The sequence below is a fragment of the Acyrthosiphon pisum genome, chromosome X, assembly GCF_005508785.2.
Source record: "Acyrthosiphon pisum isolate AL4f chromosome X, pea_aphid_22Mar2018_4r6ur, whole genome shotgun sequence".
Classification (NCBI taxonomy): Eukaryota; Metazoa; Arthropoda; class Insecta; order Hemiptera; family Aphididae; genus Acyrthosiphon; species Acyrthosiphon pisum.
Window position 1 is genome coordinate 66,847,448 of NC_042493.1, and position 19,323 is coordinate 66,866,770.

At 31.2% G+C, this 19,323-nt stretch overlaps 1 protein-coding gene across 1 annotated transcript in view; it reads right to left on the reverse strand.

Moving 5' to 3' along the window:
- Positions 1-18,432: 18,432 nt before the first annotated feature.
- LOC107884631 (protein FAM200A-like) overlaps positions 18,433-19,323 on the reverse strand; it is a 2,709-nt gene continuing 1,818 nt past the window's right edge. Inside the window, exons 2-3 of the mRNA XM_016807142.1 lie at positions 18,849-19,018; positions 18,433-18,726 (exon numbers count right to left, since the gene is read on the reverse strand). Of these exons, the coding sequence (XP_016662631.1) occupies positions 18,433-18,726; positions 18,849-19,018 (464 nt within the window). The remainder of the gene's footprint in view (positions 18,727-18,848; positions 19,019-19,323) is intronic.

Genomic DNA, 19,323 nt, shown 5'->3' on the forward strand with positions numbered 1-19,323 from the left:
TAGGTAATAATATAAACGTATCATTATTATCGTTATTATTATTATTATTTTCGTTTGGACTTGTGTACAATACACCGTGTGCCGACACCATATACGATACGAGACAAATAGAGTACACGTGCGATCGTACCAAATACACATGCACGGACGCTGTATACAATCGTATAAAGAATAAAAACGACGCGTTAAACGACGGCCGCGGCATTATAATGCAAGCCCACCCGACGGAATTTATGTCGTTCTCGACAGTTTTCGACGTGTACCTGTCGCGATACGCTTAAACTACATGTTTTATGGTGTAGAATAATTGAAAAAGGACATCGCAATACACACGTGGTCCGTTAAAAGTCGCTCTTCTGCTCGAACTATTATGGGTACACGATGCCACCGCATTCGAACTGCATCGACGAGTGCATTATGTAATAAGTACGTATTATAATATCAATTTCTCGGAGTCATCCCTCTGTTCGCGAATACATGGGGTGTTTCGTTGATTCAGGCGAGGCCTGTTCCTGAGCAGTATTATGATAATTATAGAGTTACTAGTGGGGAAGGGGTGTAATGTATAGTTTTCGTTTTAAATAATTTACAATTGCAACCAAAGCATTGTTCGTACGAGAAATGTGTGCAATTCTTGTACACGTGTTCTAATATTATTACAAAATATTTACGTCGTCATTGTGTACACGTATCTTGCCATTAACTGAAATATAATATAAAATCTATATAATGACCGAAGACCGAAACTGTAGGTACCGACAAAAATACGTTTTGCATAAAAACATTTTATTTTAAAAAGTGTTTAAATCTTGATAAATATGATTACTATATGATTACTCTGATTAATATAATTTACTATATTATATTTTATATTATGTATAGTTTTAACATTTTAAAAATTAAGTACAATATAATATTAAAAAAAATAAAATAAAATCCAAAAAATTAATAGTATACATAGTTTTATACTCACAAGTTTCACAGACATTTCTAAGTCCTAGGAGTCATGTATCAACGCATTTCCATAACAATAAATCATAGTGTTTGTGGAATTGTTGTCATTATGGATCTGTAATATCAAATTTTCATTTGGATACATCGTGCATACCAACACCATGATTATTATATCTATATATCTACTGTAGAGAACACTGGGTACATTGTAACAGTTTTCATACAACTATTTATTTCTACCAAAATTCAAAATTGTTTGGTTTGTTCACACTTTCAATTAGTAAAGTAAGTTGTTACCTTTAAAAATATGTGTGTATTGAATTTTTATTTTCATATGTTGTTAAATAAATATAAATATAGAAAAAAAAATGTTACAACTGTACCCGATACAGGATATAATTGTAACAGCACTAGGGACTAATGTTACATACATATTTTTTTTACTTTTGTATTGTTATAAAACTTATAAAATATAATAATTATACCTTTAGATAAAACAAAATATAACTTTGGTAAACAGATTACCTTAAATAGTAACATAATTTTTTTACTTTTAAATTGTTAAAACAATTATAACATAATAATGTTTAATTAAAACAAAAATAAATGTGGTAAACAGATTGTCTTAAACAATAAATAGTTACATACATTTTGGCTTTTAAATTATTAAAAAATGTGTAACATATTAATCTCATTTAAATAAAATAAAATATAATAGGTGCAACAGTATATCACAAAAGGTTATATTTGTACCCATTCAATATTTTTTTAAATACTGAAATATTATAGAAAAATACCTACTGATTAGTTATGAATATTCAGAGTCTTCAATTTCAGACCAAAACTAACAAAAACTGCACTACTTTTGGTGTATATCAAAATAACTACAGCCAAACATATAATTAAAAATCTGTACTCAAATAAAAAAGTAAGTGTATGATTTTTATTCACAATCTCTTATCAAAAACCCATTTTATTTTATTTTTCAAACGTTTATCTAGTTAGCATAATTTTGATTAGAAAACATCTGTTAAGTTTATTTGAGATTTTTATATTGATTATTGAACAACTTATTGCCTGTTTTACAATTGAACTCAATACTTCGCACTTATTAGGAGGGATAAGGATATTGTGCCCTGAAAATGTATTGTTTTTTGTAAAAAAATCAATCATTAAATTATAGAAAAAAATATTTTTTTCGATAACCTGCACAAACATTTCGTTATATCGATAGGTAGGTGTAATAAGTATATACCTTGCGAGTTTTTTATTTTAACGATTTATTGGTGTGGAAAAACGTTATATAAATATATTACATATATAGGTATTATTATTTATTACGCAGCAGGTCTCATATATCATATTATGGGCACCTAAGTTGTACAATCGATATAGGTACCTACCACATACGTGGCATTAAAGTGATCTTTTTTTTATTTGGTCATAGAAGGGCGTTTTAATCCCCGAGACACCCCACCGCCACCCGTCCGTACACTTTTGTCTAAATACACCACTGGTAGCCACTATAATATATATATATATATATATACACAGGCATATAACTTAAAACGTTTACGAGTGGTCCGAGGATGCCGCTGTATGATAACATTTTCTCAAGCACCGTGGAAAACCAATATCGTGCGGACGCTGGAGCCGCGGCGGGACACAAAGCGGATCCGAACAAATTAAACAGCGTCACGCGACCGTAGCCTGGAAAACAGATTTCAAATCGAAAATATGTATAGAAAAATCTATTGAATTCGTTTATTTGGTTGCGGGTGGGCGGAGGAACGAGAATTTTCGGGACGTGTCACTCGAGCGGCGAAAATATTATATATTATTGTACATTATTCGAACCGCGTTCGTCGCCGTCGCCGATCCGACGCCGACGACAATAATAATATATAATCGTCGCGAAACGATAATAATAATAATAATATAATATTGCGTACGCGTTTGCGCGGCAACGTATATACTTATATTCGAACATATTAATATACATATATATACATTTAACATTATAAACGTATCGCATTCGACGATATTATTACATAATATTATTATGTTCTAGTCGTCGTCGTATAAATACAATATAAATGTATAAAACACCCCTCTCCTGCCCCCATTACGTTGTATAATATTGTTATATGGATGCTCGTGTAGCCGACGCCGGAAGAAAACTGCGGCGGCGTGTTGCGGCCGTAAAATCATCGTAATTTCCATTTTAAATTCGTATACGTGACCGACGTTTAAAAGTCGAGCTTAAGTACGCGTGAAAGGTGTGTGCGTATAATTTTACGTGATTTCACGGTGGCAAACGGTATCACTCTTCGCCCGCCACCGATAAAAGTTAAACGCTAATTAAACTATATATATATATAAAATATTATATTATATGGTTATATAAATATATAATATATATGCATTAATAGGATATTGTTGTTTTTGTATATATATATATATATATACCACAATAATATATAACTCACCTCCACAAGTATACACAGCTATATATATATATTATATCATATATACCTACCGTCGCCGCCGCTTATCCGTAATTTACTGATTGCGAATTCGCACCACACGGAAACCGACGCGTAATTGTTTCGGTCTCTCTCACTTACTCACCCGCTCTCGGCCGTACGGTGCCAAAATGCCAATTATTCGCATAATTCCTGTACAGTATTATATGCCATCGTTAAATTAATTAGCGACCGTGACTGTACCTATATTGCTGTTTCTGCCGCAGTGGTGATGTCCCTGCAGTGCACAAACGGGCAGCGCATATGCAATAGAATAATAATAATAATAATAATAATAATACGTCGGACTACGCGGATAGAACCTTATTAGATCGTACAATATTGTATATATAATTTAATATATGTATATATAATATGCGATGAGATGCGAATAAAAAATTGGCAGAGGACCACGGCACGCACGGTATCTATAAACTGTTTATACATATGTAGGTACCAGCAGGGACCGGTATCTTTTGTTTTTTTAGTTTCCGGTTCTGGTTCCGGTATATCTATTATGCTATTTAATTATAGAGGTTCTGGTTCCGGTTACTGTTTTTTAAAATATAAATTAAGCGTTATTAGGGTTCTGGTTAAAACTGGTATTTAAACGGTTCCAAACACTTTTATTGTAAACGTGTTCTTTAGTACCTATTTAATTGTTGCATTTTATATCCATGAAATAATATTTTTATTTACATATCAAAATTTAAATATATAGTATTAGTTAATAGTGTATCAAAGCACTCTTATGCTCGGAAAAATGATCACGGAGGTTAAACGTATTATAAAGTATAAACATTTACGTTTCTTATTAAGTCAAAAAAACAAAAAATACATTGGCCGTTCTTTTATGGCTTTTGCGTAACTACGTATTATATAAAATAATATACTTCTCAAAAAGTTTCAGCACACAACGTCAGAACAGAACGGAATAGGTCAGTCGAAAAAATCAGTAGCATTAATTTTAACAGGGCTCTGTTAATTAGTTCTGGTCGTATCGAAATAGACATGAATTTTTAAAGAATATTTTTTCCGATTCCGAATCATTTCGAGGAGTTTGGAACACTTAAAACACAATAATTGTCAATACCTGGGGGCTGGTAAAATGTATTTGCTTCACTCTATGATCTCCACCCTCTAACTCACTCTTTATGAAAACTCTTATTTATTATAGAAGACATTTTTTTGATTCATATAATAATATATATACTATAATAGGTACTTGCCTATTTTTAAAAACATTTTCATACATATCTTACGTTACATTTATACGTTTCGGTACCAAATGTAAAATTATTTTTAAAAAATTGGAAACCATCATTACGATGGCTGATTATAAGTAGGTACCAACTGCAGATATAATATTATTATAAACTAAAACGCGCGCGATAAACGACACACAATGTACACATCTGCAGAGTTACCACGAGACGGACCAGTGGCTGCTACTGGTTACTGCAGTCGCTATGTAGGCAGTGTCGGCCTGGGGTCTAAAGGGCCTCTAAAAAATACCAAAACTCAAAAAAATAATTTAAAAACGTTTATAGATATTTATCACATAATATGGATCGATATAATATATATAGTAATATAATATCGATCAAACATCACAGTACGTATTTCAACATAATCATAGATTCCAAACTTATCATATAATTTTATTATTACCACGGACTAAGATATTATGATTTTAATATTATTAAAATAATTAAATATATTTTATAGTATTATTATGATGTAGGAAATAATATACAGGTGTGTGCGCATATTATTTTATTATATTAAACCTCGTTATGGATGTGCAAAATACTATTTTAGTAGAGGATAATATAATTGATTTAATATCAATAAAACAATATTATATATTCAAGAGTCGAGACAACAATACATCTATATTATTATTATTGGAGTCACGGCTCAAAGATATCGTAAAATAATAGTCTTATAAAATCAACAATGGTGTATCCACGGCAACGACCGACGGACGGACACGGCGGGCTTTTATATATTAGAATATAATAGTGATATAATATAAGTTTGAGGCTCATATAACCGCACAGACCTAAACGATCACCTAAACCATGAACAATCTTTTCGCTTGACTCTGAATACTTTAATGAGTCCAACTATAGAGTGAATAATGACATAATATTATATATATATATATATATATATATATATATATATAACTAGGTAGACAATATAGTTTAGTACTATAGGAGTTATCACGATACAATTGTATATTATTCAAATCATTTGGAATAATATATATATAAACATTAAACGCAATTGTAAACATGCAGTCTATAATATGTTTTTATACCCGAGTGTATTTTGAAACTTTTTTTTGACATTGGCAATTAATATAAATTGTCGATTACGATTATTAATTTTCCTCTTTTATACTGATTTCGATAACAATAGAATAAAAAATATTGTAGTAATTGTCAAATTATATAAGTCTTGTATTACTATAGGTCAAAGCCTTAATACCTTATAGATTCAACAATAAATGGGCAGAAAAATAAATTATATAATTATTATCCTTCTCCTTTCTCTATTTCCATCTCATTTTGTTTTTTCTTTCTAATTGTTAAGGTTTATTTTTCTTTACCTATCCGAGTACAATAATATTACGCCGAGTAATTTATTTTATTCTTTTAACTAATTAATCTTGCCCGTGAGTGTTTGTCAAATAGGCAGGTACTTACTTTGTGAAAGAGCGTAATTTGTATCTCTATTTAAGTACACGATTTTATAACCAAGCCTTACGAGCCTGAATTTTTTGTGAAGACTGTTTTTTTAGAACTTTAGCGAATACATTTGAAGAGTTTATACAGGTAACTAAAAATATAATTATATTATATTATTATGAAATGGTTTATAAAATATTATGTAATATTTCACAGAAATTCAACAACATATTCGTACGATTTTATATTTTTATTTACTATCATCTAATAACTGATTCGTTTCTATTTCCAAATTATTGTCTGGTGGCAACACTTTATCCAAACGTAACGGAATATAACGACTGCAGCGTGCAATTCGCGCCGGGTAAATATTTAATAAGTAGGATTTTTCTAATGGGCGCTCCGATGTTCGACGATAGAATTTATAATCTTCTCCAATTGTTTGTTAGAAATGTCACAACACAATTCAAAAGTAAATCATAATATTTCAGGTTTCACAATTTAGAGTAAATAGGTTTCAATTGTAAATTAGCTGTAATTGTAATAACACTATAATAAAATATTAATAGTATATTGTTATATACAAGTATTATGATTTATATTGCAGTCGGGATGCGTGCCAGAAACAGTGAGTTAGAAAAAAAGGCATATTTCAAAAGCAGACGATTTTGTATACGTTATTCATTTTATTTAAACGAAAATAATGTTTAAAAATGCAAAACTATTGTTTTTGCGCGTTTTGTTTGAAACCCGTTAAAAACAAACAAAGGGGGAAGGTACATTTTGAGGGTTTGTAGACAAAATATCGCATGATCATATATCGACACTAAAATATCGTGAAACCAATGTATCGCAAAGAAATATAATTGACAGAAAAAAAATTGCATGGACAAAATGTCACCAGTATGGCAGTAGGTACTAGGTAGGTATATATACTAATTACTAAGTAAGTACCTACTCGTATATCGTTAATAACGTCAAATTCCCAAATATAAGCTTTTACAACATTTTGAAATAATGATTCATGAGTATTATCTATATTATCCAATTTTTATAAATTAAAATTATGTTACAATTAACTAACTGATTTCGCATTTATTTTATATCATTCATTTGATTCAAAGAAATATTTTACAATAATATTGCAATTGATTACTTTTTTGCCAACGATCAAATCGGGAACGATTGATTGAATAAAACAAATCTAAGTAAAATCTAAAATAAATCCAAATAGAAATAAAAGTTTTAATAAAAATATTTAAGTACCTATACTTATACCTAAACCTATCAGTTAATAAAAAAATTTTGATTGAATATAGATTTTGTTATCAAAGCTCTGATTTTCTAATTAATGTAGCAACAATACAAAGTTATGTAGGTAATGATTGATGGGAAGCACTCTCAACACATCTTCCACAGTACACTAACATCAAAATCTATTTGTTATAAACTTAAACATTATTCAACTAGAAATAAACAACTATGAAATTGTTTTCAAATCGGAAAATTTTAAAAATAATAATATTATTCAATTTCCAAACAGTTTTTATTTTTAATATTAAAATAACTTTTAACAACTTAAACTTAACATACTGTATTGTGTATAATAAAAATTGAAATAAACATACTTTAAGTAATAAAATATTTCCATATTAATATCTAAATAATAATACACATTGTTAATGCGTACAACGTATTATGTGTTCGTTGTTATAGGTAACACGACATATTGATACAGGGATATTATGATCAATTTTGGGGATATTTTGATCTGTTTTCTACAAAACTAAAATGTTCTAAGTGGATAGAATTGTACCCACTGGATCAAATTTTCTTCCGGGGACATTATAATCCTTGGGGATTTTTTGAACCTTTTAGGAAACTTGGGGACATTTTGATTTGTTTTATCAAAAAATTAAATTTTATGAGCGGATCAAACCGTCCAGGAAAATGTTTGAGAATTCAAATCAATTTTCAAATTGATCCTTGAGTACTTTTTGATCTCTCATCAATTTTGGTGTGAGGCAAATTTGATTTAGGACTCATGAAATTATACTTTTTGATAAATGGATCAAAATGTCTCCAAGGAAAAACTTAGAGACACAGTTTGTCCACTGGGGGCAATTTTGATGTCCTTCTCACCAATGCAAACACTTGCTCTCTATGCAACTACTGGCTCGCCATTGTAAGTTCTGGCACCCTGTTACATTTCCTTCTCGTCATTGCAAACAATAAAATTGCTCTCTGTTGTAAGTATTTGCACACTGTTGCAAGTTATTGTTCGCCGTTGCAAGTTCTTGCATCCTGTCACATACCTATGTCCTAGTTCGCCCATGAAAAAATCAGTTTGATAATAAATGACTAATGATGGGTCTTTTCTGAAAGTACATGTTTTAATAATAAATAATGTAATTTCATATTGTGTAATAAAATAATTATTCATAAATAGTAAATAATATTATACTTAAATAATAGTAATTTTTATCATATCATGGTGTTTAGAAGGAAAAATACGTATAATTGAAAAAAAAATTCCATTTAATAATTTTTTTTTTAATTATGATTTTAATTTTGCCAATTTTAAGTTTAAAATACGAGTTGATACATCAAAATGACTTGAAAAAATCGAACAATCCAAAAATGATCATCAAAATAGGTTGCCATTAAAATAAAATTTTTATTAGGTACGCATGCACAAAATATGAGTTAAAAATAATTGTAAGTCTTAGGATTTTATGATCCATTGGTCTAGTTTATTGAAAAATATTTATAGTGTAAGAAATGTGAAACCGTACCCTTTCCGGGGAACACACGATATATATAATATATAAAAAATAATAAATAAACTAACACAAAAAAGAAAAAAACTTTTATACCATACATAACTCTGAAACTGAAAATATAATCACTTTTTACTATTTTGTAAGTACTGAAAAAATATAATAATTATGTTATAAAGTTGAACATATAAATCTGCTATGCCATTTTTTAATCAGCTTTTATAATTCACAGAACATTAAATGATTAATTTCAATTGGTACAGTTTAAAAAAAAAATGTAAATTTAATTTAATTTTTCGCAGAGAAACTTGGAGAGTTTGAAGTTTCAAACCAGAGTCTATCATTTTAGATTTAAAAATAATTTCTAGAAAATCTAACAATGATGGTAATACATTTATCTGATGAAAGCTTTTAAGAAAAAAAAATATAAACAAATCCAGTAATGTATGAATTGTACAAAGAATATACCTATTTTAAAAGTTACTATTCTTAAAAGTTCATAATTTGCTTCTCTAGATTTTATACCACCAACATATTATGTTATAGTGATGTAAGTTGTAAGTATATATGAGGAAATATTAAATCACAATTTTTTTCATAATTACTTATTAGATTCTCTCGCCCTTCCTAACATACTTTGGAACTAAAAACCGAGGACGACTATTTCCTATACTATGATGAAATATAATATATGAGGCATTGAGGGAATACAATGTGACTTGAATAAAACCAACAATAATTATAAAGCATTTGAAGGATTGAATTGATAATTTATTTTCTGTCAAACATCCTGAAATTTTAAAATGTATAAATTGTTTGCAACGCCAACATGACTTAACTGAACTTAAAATAGATCAGAGTAAAGCTGGTAATCCAAATATGCCAAGAAATAAAAATAAAAACAAATGTGTCAGTTGGGATGAAAGAGTAAAATTATATTGCTGCTCTATTGTATTCTGGCGATGTATTTTTTCCATGCGATAATTCACAGGCGAAATTATTCCCTTGCGATATATCGGTTTCGCGATATTTTAGTGGTGATATTTTGGTCACGCGATATTTTGTCGGTAATTCCATTTCGAATCGTACTGCATATAATATGGTACGTCCGACGGTCGAAATTATATATATTATATTATTATATGTACATTGTACGTGTATGCCTATTACCCGCTGAGCCAATACCTTTGTATAATATATATGTGTAATATTATATTATAATATATATTATATTTTGTACATAGGAATTTGTATAATATTTCCTACGTGCAAGCTTACATATTTTGAATAAGCTGTGAGGTACAACTTATATATATATATATGTGTGTAATACATATATTGTATATAATATATTATGCCACATGGTTATTCGGATGCGAATGCGTAGTCTGTATAGAGAAGACCCCCGGGAATGGCAAAAGTGGTTAGTGTACAATATTATTATTATATGCTTCCGCCATCGAAACTATACACTCTATATATACAGGGTGTAATGCCGTGTACGTTCTCGTCATAGCTATTTTTTCTAGAATCAACAATTTTAAAATAAATAAGTATAAATATGTATTTGTAGAGGGCAACACAATGGTTGAAATTCCTTTTTGGTTGACCTGCACTCGAAATAGAAATACTGTACAGTCTTTTTAAATAGATTGGTAATGATAATTTGTGTACATTTCTAAGAAATGAATTATTAATTTTTAGTCTCACAAGTTTTAAAGTTTACGCAGGAGGCGTGGCTAGTGAACGCAAGTATATTAGAAGGATTATGGATTGTCACAGCGAGACACCCTCTATACTATCGTGATGAACACAAATCGGGAAATATATGGAATTTCGTCGATTCCGGAAACCCAAAAGACAATTCACAGTGATAAAATAACTTGGTCTACGAATATATTATTATTAGAATAATATTATGTTTTAAGACCATGTATATAGGGACTCGTCGCGTAGTATCGTATACTCCGTATAATTATGTACCTATTATAATAAAGGCGTTCGGTTTGATCCTACGTAGTCTAAATGTCTAATCGCAACAGCGACAAATCAAAGTACAATATTACGAGAAAGTATATATTTTAAGCGATACGGGCAAATGCATAATATAGTAAAAATAACAATAATAATAACAATAATAATAAATAATGTGCATTTCGTATTCAATTCCGGTGGAGCTGCGATACCAGCTGTATATTGCAACGCTGTTATTCTGAAGCTCCCTGTATGTATGAAGTGAAATAAAAACGAATCACGCCCTGCAACGGCGACCAAATTCAAGCGTGCATGAAACCTACTCGTAGGTACCTAGTCAAAACGTAGACGCCGATCGTGCGAATCGATTTTTGATTTTTCGATAAACATGACTCGGTCACACATATAATATTATAATATAATATTCCACTCGCGTCGCCATTATGTCGGGTGGTTCCCCTTTTGATTATTATACACATAGGTACATCATTGTACATTTGCACAGGCGTAGTAATATAGTAAATGTATACAGCAGTTACTGAAAAATATCGACACGCCTACACGGACATCCGTTATCGTGTTATACGAAACACGATATAGTTCATATTCTAAAAACGATCGCCGTACATATAATAATATTAGGTGTATCGTTAATATATTATATTGACACCAAACACCCAGGTGACCCAGGCATAATATACGCGTTACTATACAAACATTTTATTATTTTAGAGGTGGCCGAATCGATTATTACTCAGGATAATGAGGCACAACGACTGAGGCATGGGCAATAATACAAATAGTCACTAAAAATTACTATGAATTAGAAAACTTCTTAAATCATGGATATTTTCCAAAAACCTGAAAAATAAAATGTACTCCATGTATATGTATAAATATGTGCAATTTATATGGTTCTGAGACGTGAATACTAAGAAGATCCGAGGAACCGAAATTAGTGATATTCGAAGGAAAATTCTCAGGAAAATGATAAATGTATGTACTATAATATTTAATTATTTAATAAATTACAACACACCGATGGTTAAGGATACAGTCTGTAAAAAACAACTAGAGTAACTATTACATTTATATGGAGAAAAAAATACATTTACCTAACATACATGTAATAATGTGCATGTTTTTAACATAGAACAAAATTCAAAAAATAAAATAAAAATGTATAACGCGATTGCACACTAGGTTGGTGGCACTCCGGACTATAAGACACATTTGATTTGGATTCCATAATACTATTTACCAAATTCAAGCAAAGATTACAAAAGTACAATACAATACCTTAAACACAATGGAACATTAAATGGCAGGTACGATGAACCTTAGATTTTTCCGTTATAGCATCTCTACATGTACATCAAAGGATAAATAAGACGTAAGGACAGACTTGGGTAAAATACTTTTAAAAAGTATTTCAAATACACATTCTGAATACTTAAAAAAATTGTATTCAGAAATATGTATTCGAATACTTTTTATTAGTAGATTTAGATCTCAATAGCAAAAATATTACTTTTTCAATTCTTTGTTTATAAATGAACATTATTATAATCTTGATAATAAACACATATCTGAAACCAAACCCCTCAAAGACACAAGTCTGCGCTTTCCATCTACACAACAGACTAGCCAACCAAAAATTGAATATAACATGGAAATGTGTTGAAATCGAACACATACCGTTTCCCAAACATTTAGGAGTTACCCTAGACAGATCCCTTACATATAAAAAACACTGCGAAAATGTAAAATCAAAAATCAGCAGAAGGGACAGTTTACTTGAAAACTTATAGGATCAAACTGGGGAGCCAATGCCCATATCCTCAGAGTGTCTGCGTTAGTACTGTGCATCTCTGTAGAAGAGTATGTAAGCCCTGTGTGGTGTAGATCCACCCACGCGAAAAAGGTTGACGTGGCACTGAATGAATCCTGCCACTTAATAACTGGGTGCCTAAAAAGCATACCTCTCCACAAAGTTTTCCCAATCGCAGGCATCGCACCTCCTTACATTCGACATACAATTAATTCAGACTTAGAAAGAACCAAACTTGAAACTGATAGTCGTCATATCATTCACGGCAAGGATGTACACAGGTCAAGATAAAAATCAAGAAAGAGCTTCATAAAATTCACAAAAATATTAACAAAAACCCCCGAGCAAGCCCGAATGGATTGCTGGAAATTAACCATAGGCCATATTCAAGATGATCAAATTTCACCATTATAACACCTCCCTGCAGGACATAACCTCGATTGGCCAGCATGGATGACACTCAACAGACTACGAACAGGAATAAAAAGATCAAAAGACAATCTAAAGGAGTGGGGCGTAATACAAGAAGACACAAAATGTGACTGCGGAGACGAACATACTATGAGCCACCTCTTGATATGCCCAAATTGCCCTACAAATTGCACTGCTTTGGATCTCATAAAAGTGACAAAAGATGCAACCATGCCACACTGGTCCAAAAAAAAAAAAAGTTGGAAAAAAATATTTTCATGGCCATTTGTATTATATTGTGACTTAAGCAAACAATAAAAAGTATTTAATATTGTATTTCATTGTTATACAGTTAATTAATTATGAATTAGTTTTTTATACAGTTATCTACGTTTTAATATACAAATGTTCATAATATGCTAGTTGTTCTCAATTTAATTATTCGTAATCCATAAATTCTTCTTTACTATTTTCCTCATTAATGTAAGCATCCTCTTCATTTTCTCCTTCAATACATACAAGCAGTTTTGCTTCATCATATAATGTGGTTGACTTTTTATTGCTAATTTTTCTTATACTCGAAATAAGTGGATCTGATGAAATGAGCAAGTTATAAATCTTCCATTTTATGTTTTCTGGATGTTCACATGATCTTACATGTGACTTTGGTAAACTTTTTGAAACTTCAGGAAGTATAAATTGTTTGTTTAGCCACGTTTCAAAATTTGTGTCAAACCGATTTTTTTGTTCTATTGCATTTTTGCCATCGTTTATCGAATTCGTTCATAAAGATATGCAATTTTTTTCAAATCACTTTGATAATTTTCCAATAATTGCTCTTTCACATAATCCACTTCACATCGAATAAAATCATAGAGGGCTTCAACTTTGTAATTTTTTTTAGATTTCAAATCTAATATTTTGAAGTATAAATTACGGTGTATTACGTTTTGTGAGCTTACGAAAAATACTATATCTGGTTATCGCAAACATTAAGCGATGTGTTATTTTCACTAAAAGTGGTTTTAAACTAATACTTAATAGCTATTAGATTAAATGTTCAATCTCATATAGAATACAAATCAACTTTTAAAAATAGCTAATTCCAATTATCATTTTCAACATTTTTTCCATTTTTTTTAATTTTTGGGCCACTGTGGGCCATGTGGTGAAACATTGGGAAGGGAAAATTTGACATTTAATAACCAATTTTTTTAATTATTCTAACTCTTGTTTATGTTTATTTTACTTATATTTATTTATTTATTATTTAATCAATTGATAATTTAAACTTTTTTTTATTTTACATTTATATATTTTATGTTTAGCAAACATAAACTTTTTTTTTTTTTTTTGGAATCGTAAACGGGGAGAAAAATATGGGTTTCCATTACTGCCTCCCTGCTCACATCGTTTATTGAAACAAATTACAATAAAATCTTATGGGACTGCGTACAGGGACAATCCCCCTGGACGCAGTCTTACAAATAACTAGTAACAAATGGTTATCTGCATCAAATGAATATTGTACATATTACGAGGGGCTCTATCCCCTCAATTTTGCCTTCGGCGTATATTTTACATTAACATCTAATATTAATATTATTGCTCATTTTCTTCTCGTATTCTGATACGCCGTGCACCTCCCACTTCCCGGGTAGTGATCCGGCTGCATCTTCAGCTCCTTGCATAGGACACAGTTGGGAGCGCTTCGACACTGCTTCCCTAAGTGGCCTTCCCCACCGCACGTCATGCACAGCTTGCTCCTATCAGGGCCTCTGCATGAGAACGCCTTATGGTTGTATCCATGACATCTAAAGCATCTGATTGGAGGGTTGCCTTTCAGGTGAACTCCGCACGAGATCAGTCCGACCAGAATGCGACCTCCGGCAATGACTCTCTCAACTGTCGTAGCTGAGACAGAGACGAGAGCCCTCTGCATTCCTCCGAACAACTTTCCCATCTTCTTCTGGTTTTGACCCGTAACGGCAAACTCCTTGAACGACGTCTTCTTCCTTCTCTTCTTGGATAATTCCCAGGATCTCAATAAAGCAGGGCTTGCTCGAATCCTTAACTTCGACGTCACCACCCAGTGCATCCTCGGCTGCTTGTTTTAACTTTTTTACTCCTTCTGCTGCCTTGGCCCCTTTGCTGATCAGCATGAAGATTCCATCATCTTTCGTCATCTTCATTGTTTTGATCTGTACTCCTAATGTTTCCAGATCAATTTCTTCCTTTAATCTTTTTACCATATCGGAATAGGTACTTACTCCTTTTCCTGATATAGTGATGCCTTGGGAAGAGGCAACGCGGATTTTTTTGTTCCCTGGTTTCATTTTTGATTTCTTCTTTTTCCTCTCAGTGACACTATCACTTTTCTCCTGTATAACACCTTTCTCCTTCTTCTTTTCCGCGACCTTTTTCTCTGGTGTGGAGGCCGTTGCGGCTGCTGCAGCGATGAAACTCGCGTTTAATGTCAACACATTCTTCATTTTCTCGTACGTTTTTTCTGCAATAACGCCCAGTTCTTGCATGGGACGTTCGACATGCTTCATCAGATCTTTTAGTTCGGCACTCATCGTTTTTATCTCTTTGTGAGCGTTCTTCGTTGTTGAGGTGAACGCGAAAAGTCTGGTAACTAAGGCGTCTACTTTTTACAGGTTGTCATCTAGGTTTTCCCAAGTTTCGGGCATCCAGCCACTAAAGGTTATGTCATCTATATCCATCATCTGCTTTTCCAAATCTTCCATTCTTTTCTTATCTTCATCATCAACATTTCCAATTTCCGATTGTTCAGTCATTTGTACCAGATGGCCGCCATTTTTTGAAATATTTAAATAATGTCTATTAAAAGATAAAGTAGTGTGAAACGTAACACCTACATCAGTATTTTCAAACACACGATTAAGTAAAATATTATTTAATTAAAAGTTGTGGAGAACAGGATCACATGACTTAGAAAAATACATAACTTTACATTTATCAATGTTTAACAATTGTTTTGTTTGCAACAGATTAATAACGTATTTAAGTCATTCTTAGAGGACAGAATCTGAGTGGGACTTACGAACCTAAATAGTTTCATATCATCGGTGAATAGAAGTTTATGAGAATTTATAAAATGTAAGTCAATAATAAACAAAATAAATAACAAAGGCGCTAAATGTGAACATTATGAAACTCCTGATAGAACATTAAACGGATGTGGCATAAAATGTTTAACTTTGACTATCTGATTTCTGTTTGTAATATAAGAAATCAATCAAGATTTAAAAAAAAGTTAGGCAATCTCTAGATTTGTGAGCCACTCCAGTGCACGTATTACAAATTATTAATTAAGCATCTATCAGAAATTAAATTGACACTTAAATTGAATAAGTTCGTAGCTAAGGAACTTGAAACACTTCAATGACTTTATTCTCGTTCTGAGGTTCAATACTAGGTCCCAGCTCATATCCCTGATATGTCCACTATCTAGTTGTGTTTTTGGGTTTTGTCGCTTTTGGCCTTGACTTTCATTGTTAACCATAGTCGGATATCTTATGCAAACGATTGAGTTGCTACAGATATTTTTGTATTGCTGTGCTTTTACAGACATGACCTGTTGCTGGGTCTATTATATAAATGCTATTTTTGTAATGTATCCATCTGCTTGCTGGTATTCTCAAATCACGAACTAAAATTGAATGGACCGGAAATGAACAGGCGGGTGGGTGATGGGAACCCGGGTCTCTTAAGGGACAAGACTGCCTCAGCGCTAATAACAATACCAGTTGAAAATACCTAACTAGCGAAATTACTCCTGAGGTCTGGCTAACTAATGTAGAGTTTTGGAACGTGTCACTTCCAACAACCCCCTTCCAACCGCTTTCTAGTATTTAGGTCAGGGATTCCCAACCTTTTTTACCTAACGGCGCACTTGATCATTTTAAAAATTTTCACGGCACACAAATAAATAATAATGAATATACATAATGTCATATTGATATATAATAAATTGTTTTTATTTATTATTTAATGATACAAATTTAATGTAGACTGGTATTTTTTACATAATTCCTCTATTCGGGGTGAAACAGTTGAAACAGGAAGACACAAATCAGATTCAACATTTTTCAAACGATTTCTACGACTTGTTTTTATATTGTTCAGAGCAGAAAATACCTGTTCACAAAGATACGATGTGGAAAATGGTAATAACAATAGTATCGCTTTCTGAGAAATAGCTGGATATTCTGAAGCTAAATTTAACCAGAAAGAATCTATGTTATTTTTCTAACTATTAAATAATATTCGGATAGTAGAACTAGAGTACATATCAATGAATTCATTCTTTTCATCATTAGTAAGATCAAGTTCATTCACATTGTCTGTAAAATCAAATGGCAACACGACCCAATCTGCAGATGTTTTCAATAATGGAAAATAATGTTCAATTTTTTCTTCGAGCAATATAAAATGTTCAATTATAAGTTGTTGTAGTTCTTTAATATTGGATTTCCCCATCGTTAATTTTGAAAATGTTGGAAAATTTGAAAAATCCCCTTTAATTATTGAAGATTTCCAAAATACAACTTTGTTTTTAAACCCTCTGATTTTATTCGTTGAAGAAATTATTGTTTCCTGACGTCCTTGCATTGACGCATTAAGATCATTTAGTTTTTAAAATATATCAGCCAAGTATATGCCAGAATATAACACCAGTTTTCATTTCGAAAAAAATGTTTGTATACTGGGAGATTTTCTTTTTCAAAAAATAATTCTAACTCTTCTTTCAATTCAATAACTTGATTAAACACTTGAACTCATGATAGCCACCTTACTTCTGTGTGTAGCAATAAATGTATATGATCTGAACCCATTTCCTTTCAAGTAGTTTCAAAAATCCTTGTTTTTAATGGCCGAGATTTAATGTAATTCACAATTTTTATAACATTATTTAACATTTTTAACATTTTTTCTCCTAATGTTTTTGCAACCAGAGCTTCTCGATGAATAAAACAGTGTGTTATAATCATAGCTGGATTTTTAATTTTAGCGAGAGTGACAAAACCTTTATATTTTCTTGGCATAGACGGATCAGTGCACACACCACAACAATAATTCCATGATAATCCAGATTTTTCAAAAAAATTATTTACCACGTCAAATATGTCCTTCCCTGTTGTTGTTGACTTTAATTCTTTACAAAATAAAAACTGCTCAACAATATTTGAATTATCAACAAATCTGCCAAAACCTAGTAATTGAGCTTTAGAAGTTCAGTCAGTACTCCTCTCGTCTATTTGTAATGAAAATAATTTTTGATTTTTAATTTTTTCTAAAACAATGTCATTAATATCATCAGCCGTTTTATTTATTCGGTGGCTAATAGTATTGTTGGAAAGTGGAACTTTGGATATAACATCTTTAGATTCATTATCTAATATTGTTTCAACCATAGCTAAACAGGCCGGTCCTATTAATTTTTCGCCAATAACATGAGAGTTCATATTTTTAGCAATCAGTTCTGCGACTTTAAATGATGCTTCAAGAGCTTTATCGGGATAGTCACTCTTTTTACCATACCAGATTCAGCTTTTTAATTTTAATTCAGGAGGCGTTCAAAATATAGTCATGTTTTTAATGACTCACCCGGATTTTATGTTGTTAAATGCCTTTTCAATTTACTGGGTACCATTGCTTCATTGCTTAACTTTTCACCACAAACAATACAAACAGGTAAAAGACAGTCAGTATTGCCATTCCACGTAAATCCAAAACATAAATAATCATCAGTATATTTACGTTTAACTTTTAAATTTAAACTTTTATCACTTATTGAAGTGGATTGTTTAATATTAATTTCTAAATTTAAATTGTTGTCATTTACATTAGCATCAACTTCATTCGTTAATTTAAGCTTTTTTACAAAACTTTTAGTTTATATTCAAATTTTATAAATGTTGACACATTACCTTCAGAACTAAAATTGTAGAAAATAAAATGGATAGCTTTCACAGATGTAGATCGTCCACATACAGCTGTAGAAGCATTAAATTATTGTAATCCTGAACTTTTTCCAAATATTCATATTTTATTAAAAGTACTAGCTACACTACCGGGTTTCTACAGCAACTCTCGAACGAACTTTTACGACATTAAAACGCGTC